We start from the raw sequence: 9976 nt of genomic DNA, 5'->3' as shown, positions 1-9976 counted from the left end.
ATATATATATATATATATATATATATATATATATATATATATATAAAAGTGATATTTCATTCAGTACCAAAAAAAAAAGCTTACAAACACAGTTTATTCACCAAAAATCACAGTATGAAAAATAGTAAATAAAAAAAATTGTAAACATTGCAAAATGCAAACAAATTGGACTTTACAAAACCATTATACAAAAATTACAATAGTTATATTTTATATTATATTTCAATAAATATTCATAATAAATATTTTTATATCTTTTTAATTGTATTTCATATTTTTCTGTGAACGTACTGTATAATAATAATAATTTTGACATTTTAACAATTACAATTTTATTTTTTGTTTGTGCTTTTGGAAACGTATCTTTACATTCCTTAATTAGGCTAATTATTTAACATTTCAGGCTAATTTTGAGCACAGGGTATGTATTCTGCAAATGTAATTGTTGAAAGTGTAATCGTTTAGTTGATTAATCATTTTTTATTCATTACATAAATTATTATTTAATTAATTATTAAATTATTAATTAAATTGGGTGTAGTTTTACCCATATGTTGTGGTTAAGATGTGTGTGTGGCGAAGTTCATGAACATTTAAAATTGTGTGCAAAACAATCCCAGACCCTGTCCTGGCCCTGTTATATTCTACATACAAACAGTATTGCATTATCAATTCTTGATAATTGATCATAACAATGCTCTGCTCACACGTAGGACACCAATTTATTAATCATAACTTGCCAAATTGTCAATGGAGGTAAACATTTAATTTTCATCCACATTTGGCAGGTTGTCGGATGTTAATTTCAAACCCTGATTGTGATGTTGCACTAGGTTTTGAAACAGAGTTGATGAGTAAGTAAGACTCTGCTCAGGCTTGTCTGACAGAAAGAGAGCAGATCCAGACTCAGATCAGCTCTGTTTTATCCTGAACTTCTGCCAGTGAGAGAAAGAAAAAGTGCAAGACGGAGAGAAAGTTAATTCTGTTGGAATGCAACATCTCCTCCACAATTCACTCTGTTCCCCCGAGAGAGGAAAGACTCCAGAGCACCTGGAGTTAAAGGATCTTAATGCTTAAATACACAATTAGACTTCATGTTACAGACATGCACGCACCTCCCAAAGCACACACAACAGTCTAGTGCTGCCCTGCTGGAGTTTCTCACTTTTTATTGACATGGAACCTGCTGCAGCACTCGGGGCTGGATGTTTCCAGGGATTTTGGAGGACTTTGTAGATTTGCAGCCTTCAGACAATATTTTGCTTTGTGACTTTTGAAGGTTTGGTTTTACTTTTTTCAAAATGGCTAAAAGTCTAAATGCACAGCTCAACCCACAGCAAGTGACAGTTTCTCACTGGAAAAGACCTGATGCAGTAAGTATGGGAAATTTGCAGTCTGAACAAAAATATTGGATAAATGCTGGGAGCATTAAATATCTGATTTTTTAGCCGAATTTGATTTGAGTACACATCAGAAAAAAATAGATTTTTTAATAGTTAATTCTGTGCAGCAAAACATTGCTAAAACCAACAGCAATTAATAAAAAAAAATCAGCTTATAATAAAAGAATATCATGAGTGTGAAGAGAGCAGGGTATATTTCATTTGTGCAAGTTCTGTCATCTCAGAGTATATTTCATGCTTACCTGATACATTGTCATGTTCTTACAGCGAAATATCAAAGGCTTTCCTTTTCCTTGCACAGCAATTTTTGAATGCAAGCAAGAAAAGAGAATATGGATTTTCTCCCATCACTGACAGAGCTGCTCTCAGTGCAGACTGACATGCACTATCATTTTGCTGCAGATTAATCTTTTCAAGCTAATCACAGTCCGTCATGTTCAATTACCTTTAGTTTTATCTCAAGATCAAAATAGTTCTTACATCCATACATCCGCTATTTGAGAGGCGAACAAAGCTCATACAATTCAAAAGATTAAACTCTTTTTTTGCAGTACAGGTTACTGTAATATATTTCTGTATTTTATCTTTTCATTATATTTACAGTATTTTTGTAATTCAATAGGTGTTCATCTGTGCATGTTTGTTTAGGGAGGATACTGGTTACTTTGAACCATAAAGTGCATATGGTTTGGAGTTTAGTAGTATTATTAAATTACTTTACGATCTGTTGTTTTGGTAAGACATTTGGCTGAAGAGGCTTTTGATAATGTGTTTGTGTAACAGGACTATCAGTCTGACTCGACTAACCTTGTGTCAGTGTTTTTTATCTGAGGTGATTCAGTTTCCCTGAAGTTTGTTTTCCAGGCAGCAGTGCAAGTTATGTTTGCCGATGGTGGAGGACTCGCACAATGTGTTTAAACAATGTGCTACAGAACACAAAGTATTTGTTCAAGACTGTGAGAAATTCATCCAGTCTTCATTCTCAACACATCGAAGATAATTGTTTCCACTCTCGTTCACGTTGTATTTTGGATCAGTCCCAAAGGCTGGACAGAACTCTACTGTCTGTGTCTTGGAGGTTCTCCAGACTAGAATAAGCTCACTAGAGTAAACTGGAATCACTTAATCTGTTAGTAGATAAGAATATATGCTAATGTGTGTGGTAATAAATCAAGTGAATAATCAGAAGATTTAAGAAACAAAACAAATGTATTTAGAATGTAGAAGTTAAATATTACACTTGATCCTCAGATTTGAAAAAATTGCCTCGTGTTGTGAAGGCTTTGTCATATTGCTAATTGGCATATGAATACATGGGAAATTATTGCAAAGTACTTCAGCAGCCAATTATAACAATTATATCCAATTATAATTTTAGCCAATTGTAACCAACTTCATGGCTACAAAGACAGTCAGCTACAAGCATTTTATCCAAATATGAGTGCCGTTGATTAAGTTATCTCTGTACTTTTTCTGCATCATCTAAAAATGACATGCTGTCATCGGGCTAGAGAGGAAATGTCAGTTCCACCGTATCCTGCATGTTGGGCCAAAACTAACTTTGCCACCAGCCAATATTGAGTGTGCTTGGCATTATTAACTCATGGCTGGATTCAAAAACACTATTATGCCCCTAAAGTTGTGCTGATATTAAAGTCAATTTTATGTGGGAAAACTGGTAGCAGTAAGGTCCTTTAGTTAATGTTAGTTAATGCATTATCCAACAATAACTAATATGTTACAATATTTATTAATCTTTGTTAATGTTAGTTATGAATAAATGCATATAAATGAGGAGATATAAATATAATATAAATATATTTGATGGCAATATAAATGCATCATTCATTCATTCATTCAATAAAAATACAACTGATCAGTGTTAGTTCATGTTTGTTCAGGTCCATAAAATAGCTAATATTAACAGATACTATGTTTAATTTTAATAATGTATTAATACTATAAATGTTGAAATTTACACTCCAAACTTTCCAAAGGTGGCATAGAAGCACATCTGAAGTGGTATTTATGTGTCTTTACAGACTGTTTAATTCTGCTTAGAAGAGGCATAAATGCATTTATACAGGAATCACAACTGTGTGTTTTGATTATTGATTTTGATTCTGGCTTTTATACAACATTGCGATTTTACACTGAATTTTAAGCAGGCACAGAGCAGCCTTAACGTGACACCTTAAGATTAATTAATGCTTTAGAAATAGTTTTCATTGTTAGTTCATGTTCATGTTGTTAACTAGTTGAGGTGTCTTTACACAGCTAAGTTAAGGCTGGTCTATGCCTGCTTAAATTTCAGTGTGAAGATGCAATGCTGAATAAAAGCCAAGGTAAATTATGCCTGCTTTGTCTCACCTCAGCACCTAGTATGAAAGTATACAGTTGTAATTGCTGTGTAAATACATTTATGCCACCTCTGAGCCACATTAAGCAATCTGTGGACACACTATGTCACCTTTGCATTGTAAATTTGACAATGTTAACAAATGGAACATTATTGTAAAGTATTACCGGAGTTAAGGCTGCTCTATGCCTGCTTAAAATTCTGTGTAAAAACTCAATGCTGCATAAAAGCTAGTCAAAATTTTGCTTTGACCCATCTCAGGCCCTAGTATTAAGGTGCAATTGCTGTGTAAATACATTTGTGCCACTCTTGAGCAGCATTAAAGAAGCAGTCTGTGAATGTGGTCTGAATGCTTTAAATGTCTGATTCCTGATGAAGTCTGAGTGATAAATGGGATATTTTCAGTAGGCAGCTGCAGTGAGATGTATCCTGCACTGCAGCGTGTCGCCTGTGTTGTTGGCCACACCCCTCTCATATCATGGGAATGTAATCAGGGGTCAACTCTAACTCATCTCATCTCATTCCATCTCATCTCCTCTCCTTTCTTCCAGACTACTGATTTATTTGAAATGATTGAGAAAATGCAGGTAATGTGTTTCATTTACTTTTCTCTTTTTCCTTCCCTCTGCCTTTCATCTTTGAAGTAGCATTAACCCTGAATCAGCTGTCCTAACGGGCTACATAGTTGCACTTGCATGTTTTTTGTTGTAGTTGAAGGTCAACACTGTAAATAATGAGGACATTTATTCATTAGAAACCACAAGAATGATCCCAAGGTCAGTCACTTACCCAACCACTGCTGCACACTATACTGTATCTTACTTTAATGTACATGTAAAAACATGTTATTTTGTGATGTAGAATGTAGTTGCAAACAGTTTAGAGAATTCATTGTTTATATGAATATGAAAAATATTTTTAATATAATTTTTAAACTATGACTAAATTTTTAAACTATGTATCTAGTTACATAATAGTTGCATTTTTTTTGAGCAGTTATTGCAAATTAAACCTAATATTTATAGTCTTATAATCTAATTTGTAATTTAGATGTATTTATTCATTTTAAATGAAATGTTAAAAGCGTTAAATTAAAAATAAAGTGTTAAAATGAAAAATATAACTATATATTTTTCTGGCACGGGTAAAATCTTGTTTCCAAGAAATTATATATATGTTATATATAATTATGTTATTACAGTTATGGCGAAAAATTTACATATTTATTCTTGTGCCCTGATTATCATAGTTCTGCAATTGCCAAATCTATAATGAGTACATGATTGAACTATAAAGAGAACAAATTCTCTGTTGTCTCTGGTGCTGAAATACAATACGTTCCTGATGTTGGGTACACAGAGACATATTGATCTTAGTCATTTGATATTACTGCGGTTATCTCTAACTTAGAATGGACAGATGTCTATGCAGAAACTGTAATAAGTGCACTAAATGTACCATAATGCTTCGGAGAACAGCATGACATTGAAATTGGATTTGATTTATTGTTGGGTTGCAGCTGGAGGACATTGTACAGTAAATGAGAAGCTTAGCTAGATGTACAGGATGTTTTAAATAACAAACGTGTTGGTATGTATATCACAGTTGGTCTGCCATAAAGATCCCTTGATGGAATGTGTCATCAGATAGATCAGACATTCAATCCCCACTGCATCTCAGTGCAGCATTTCAAATCTACAGCTGCTATCAGTAGAATGAGACTAGCTCATACAATATTTTCATTTTCAACTGTACTGAACTGAATAGCGCTTCACTCTTTTGAGCCACTGAGATGGTTTCTTTTTTTATGTTCAGCACTTTAATGAAGTAAGTGGACAAAGGGTTTGATACTTGAATCTTTAAGATGTTATATTTTGTATAATGACTGTGAATAACCTTGTAAATATTTGAACGTCTTCTCCCTGCATGCTCAAAATCGCACTTTGATCTTGTGTTCCACTGTCTGCCATATTCTTAAAACCAGATTAAAGAGAATAAAAAGCAGTTCATTGTCTAAGACTAATCTAAAGGCTTTTTCTGCCTCTCAGTTTGTCTTCGTAAAATAATGTGCTCTTTTCTAATATTGTTTAAGTGCATGTGAACTTTCTTTAATAAGATGTTATGGTCTTTCATAATCATTTTATGAATGTCCCATTATGCTGTTTAACTTTTTCCCCCTGGCTATTGACTGTTTTCCTTGCACTGACCTTTTTTATGAATTACATAATATTTTGTCGTAAATTATACTGAAATAATTTCTCAAAATTCATTGCTTTTTTTTTAGAATACACCCTCTTTAAAAACAAATTAATGACATTAATTAGTATATTTTTATATTTGCTAAGATTGAGTTGTTTTGCTCACTGTGGGCAATACAATCTTAATTTTTATAGAAATGAAGAATAATTGTGTAAAAAAAATGAATAATTATTGTATTCATTTAAACATTGTCCAGCATTGTTTTTGAACATTTACGGTAGCCCCTGAATTAAGATGCGTAAATTATATTTCTAATATTATCCATCATGTGTCTCTCTCAAGATATATAATTTTAGAGAAATTTCCAGAATTCCTATAGTTTATAACTTGAGATTTTCTTGCATATGTGTTCCATGTATTTTTTTTAAAGGCATGAAAATATCATTAGCTTCCTCTTCCTCAGTAGATCTAACCTGTGTTATTTTTGCTTTCACACGTGGGCTGACAGGGCTGCTATAGGGCTGACAGATTCGCTCTTTTTATCTTTCAGAGCAACAGAATGGACGAGCAACGATGCACTCTTCCTCCTCCTCTCAAAGTACGTTCACCTCACCAGCTCCCTTTTGTCCCTGTAAACACGAACTCTCACAAAAATACAAAACACGTATTGTATTGCTTCAAATAGAAGAGCTGGTTATCAGTCAAGCTGGTGCATCTAGTTTTCAAAGACATCCCTAGCCCACTTTCCCTTGCACTAATGGAACTGCAATCAAATAAGATTAGCTGGTGCTGAGCAATATTCTCTGGCCTACAGCCATACTGCCTGTATAGAATCAAACTGATCACATCACACTGAGTACAGATAGTGAGTTAGTTCTCTTAAATAAACCAGCAGATGAGCAAGTAGAGTGTTTTTTGCTCCTTGGGTCATTGGAGTTTAAAAAGGGTCTGTTGCAACCAAAATAAATCTACTGCATTATTATTGTTTTGAATGTCATCTCCTTACAGACTGAGGAAGACTACATCCCTTACCCCAGCGTCCATGAGGTAAACCAGTTCAGAAAAAAGAGCTGACAGAAAACATTTGGCTGTCGATATCTCAGTGGAATTTATTGTGCGCTTGCAAGACTGACCGTCACAGTAATTGTTTTTATTCACTGTCTCTGTCAGGTTCTCGGCAGAAAGACTCCATTTCCCTTGATTCTGCTGCCCCAGTTCGGGGGTTATTGGATTGAAGGGACCAATCACGAGCTGAGCAATGGGATCGACCTGGACCAGCTCCTGTCTGCCAACTCACGCTTCAAACAGGAGTACAACACCAGTGCTAAGATCTACAGGAAGCATTTTCTGGGCAAAGTAAGGATTTGCTTAAAGTAATAATTCGCCCAAAAATGATTGCGTCATCATTTTCTCACCCTCATTTCGTTCCAAACCTGTATGACTGACTGACTTCTGTGAAACACAAAATGTGAATTTCTTGAAGAAATAAAATCAAAGTAAAATTGTTATAAAAGTGGTCCATTCGACTCGTGCACTATATTGCTCTATGCACTATATGTTTCATTCACTAAAGTTATGCATTATTAAGGGCTTTTCACACTTGAAATAGTAAACCCTGGGTCATTCTAAACCCTGGGTAAAAGGACTACTTGCTTCACGTTTAACAGCAGGGTTTAGAATGGCAATAACCCAGAGTTGTATTTTAAAGTCATATAATAGCTTTGTGAGATGGATGAGCAGTCCAAAATTCAAGTCATTATTAACTGCACAGCCGCTCCTTGGTACATTATTGTGAGTTTGAAAAGTAGAAATCTCAAATTCATGGTCAAGCTATTCTTTTGATTCAGAACTTTTCAGTGAATTAGTTCACAAACTGGTCTGAAAGATTAATTCACTAATCAAACTGTTTAGGTCCTCGGATTCAACGCAATGATTTGCCCACAACAGTCCACTGGAGGTAAAAATTATCAGTGAACAATATGTCTGCAGAAAACCTTAAATATAAAACATGAGCCCCCACAAGTTGAAAATGCATAGAAAAGCTGAACATTCAGATTGAAATCATCTTCAGCCCATCCATTTGAATAAGTTTCAATAATGTAATTGTTAACAAATGTAACCTAATTACATAGGCCAATGTGACAGTGGTGACACTGCAGCAGGCAGACATAATGAAGATTTATTAGGCTTTAGCTTAAATGGGCTTAATGTATTCACATCTAATATCCATTATAAATTAAACTAATGTGCATAAAGAAGTGATCGGTTCGCTCTTAGATCTGTGGGGGAGTGTTGGGACTGAAAAGTGAAATGAGTGTGCAAGTGTGAAAATGAATGAGCGCTCACAGCTTCGCCTTCTGCTCCTTCATTAGGAACACTTTAATTACTATACAGTGGACAGTGCCCTGGGCCACCTGGTGTTCTCCATGAAATATGATGTTATCGGGGACCAAGAGCATCTCCGTCTCATGCTCAGGTGTGACCTTCTCTCTTCTAATACTGCTTTTTATTCTCCATCCATTCTAGATTGCTTCCCCCGCTGTCATGTCTTATTTACTTTTCTCGAATCACTTACTTGTCTCCTGGCCTTGTGTCCTGCCAAACGTCTCTAGATGAGGGCGGCTAATGAAGGGCTTAGTGTCTGGCACAGTTTCACTACTTTGTTTTGAGATTTGGCTTTTATTGTGGACATTAAACAGAGCACACTGATATCTGTTCCTTGACAACTGCGAATGTTTCCTCGGACCTACAATAAAAAAACCTTTTCTCACAGATTAAACAGGCCAAATGTACACGCCACCCTCGTTTCCGCATTAGGCACCAGATGGACAATATAGGGCAATGTGTGTGGGTGGAGGGAAGACAGCAGGATGTCCGTGTTATCAAATCCATGTGACACATTTAATGATGCCACAATGACACTGAAGTGAAGACTGTTAATAAGTGTTACTGTTGTAGGTCTGGGCCATGTTGTGCTTTAATTCCACTAGAAACTTTTTTGTTGTTGCTTCTTAGCTGCCTGGGATGAGGATTTTTAATGCATTACTGAAGCGAAGCAAAACTGAGAACGATAATAAATCTTGTTCTCAGAGAATATATGTGAAACTAAATATATTAAAACTATTTTTTTTTTCTTCTCCAATGCATGTTGGCCACAATTACTGGCACCCATATAAATTATTTTGAGTAACATGTCTCCGAATTATATTCCCATTCATATTTAAAAAAAATTAGCACACCAGGGTGACTAAGAGCATGAAATTGTCCAACCATGACTTCCTGTTCCACAGGATTATAAATATGAGGAACACAAAGGCCAAGTTCCCTTAGTCATTCCCTTAGTTCCCAGAGTAAAACCAAAGAATATAGTTCTGATGTGTAGAAAAAGATTGCTGAGCTTCACAAAATAGAAAGGCATTATAGGAGAAAACTCAGAGATGTTATCTTGGGAAAAGGACATTGCAATGTTTGGGTGCCAATAATCGTGGCCAACGTGAACTAGAGAAAACTTTTCATAATGAGATTTCTCCCCCACTTTCCTTTGTTTTACTTAAATGAAAGGTTAGAATTTTGTGAACTTTTGAATGAAAGATCAAAAGGATAAACTATGCAGATTTATTTTCACAGCCACCTTTGCTCATATTTACATACAGTGGGTACGGAAAGTATTCAGACCCCCTTAAATTTTTCACTCTTTGTTATATTGCAGCCATTTGCTAAAATCATTTAAGTTAATTTTAAAATAAATTTTGTCATTGGGGTAGGAAAAGTGTATGCATATTCCTACCCCAATGACAAAATTGATTTTTATATTACATACAGTACATATATACAGGTGCATCTCAATAAATTAGAATGTCGTGGAAAGGTTAATCTATTTCAGTAATTCAACTCAAATTGTGAAACTCGTGTATTAAATAAATTCAATACACACAGACTGAAGTAGATTAAGTCTTTGGTTCTTTTAATTGTGGTGATTTTGGCTCACATTTAACAAAAACCCACCAATTCACTA

The 9976-nt window shown here is 34.8% G+C and overlaps 1 protein-coding gene across 9 annotated transcripts in view; it reads left to right on the top strand.

The window, feature by feature from the left end:
* The window catches only part of rap1gapa (RAP1 GTPase activating protein a), a 72837-nt gene that overhangs the window by 39253 nt on the left and 23608 nt on the right, over positions 1-9976 (top strand). For 8 of the 9 annotated variants that reach the window (XM_016280137.1, XM_016280140.1, XM_016280142.1 and 5 more), the window contains 4 exons: positions 6512-6559; positions 6970-7008; positions 7132-7317; positions 8334-8437. In XM_016280137.1, the coding sequence (XP_016135623.1) occupies positions 6512-6559; positions 6970-7008; positions 7132-7317; positions 8334-8437 (377 nt within the window). Of the gene's footprint in view, positions 1-4316; positions 4350-6511; positions 6560-6969; positions 7009-7131; positions 7318-8333; positions 8438-9976 lie in introns of those variants that run through there. The other variant, XM_016280143.1, reaches the window with a different exon arrangement.

This window comes from Sinocyclocheilus grahami, unplaced genomic scaffold (genome assembly GCF_001515645.1).
Source record: "Sinocyclocheilus grahami isolate Dianchi unplaced genomic scaffold, SAMN03320097.WGS_v1.1 scaffold137.1, whole genome shotgun sequence".
In the NCBI taxonomy this organism is placed as follows: domain Eukaryota; kingdom Metazoa; phylum Chordata; class Actinopteri; order Cypriniformes; family Cyprinidae; genus Sinocyclocheilus; species Sinocyclocheilus grahami.
This window is presented reverse-complemented; position numbering and strand designations above follow the sequence as displayed.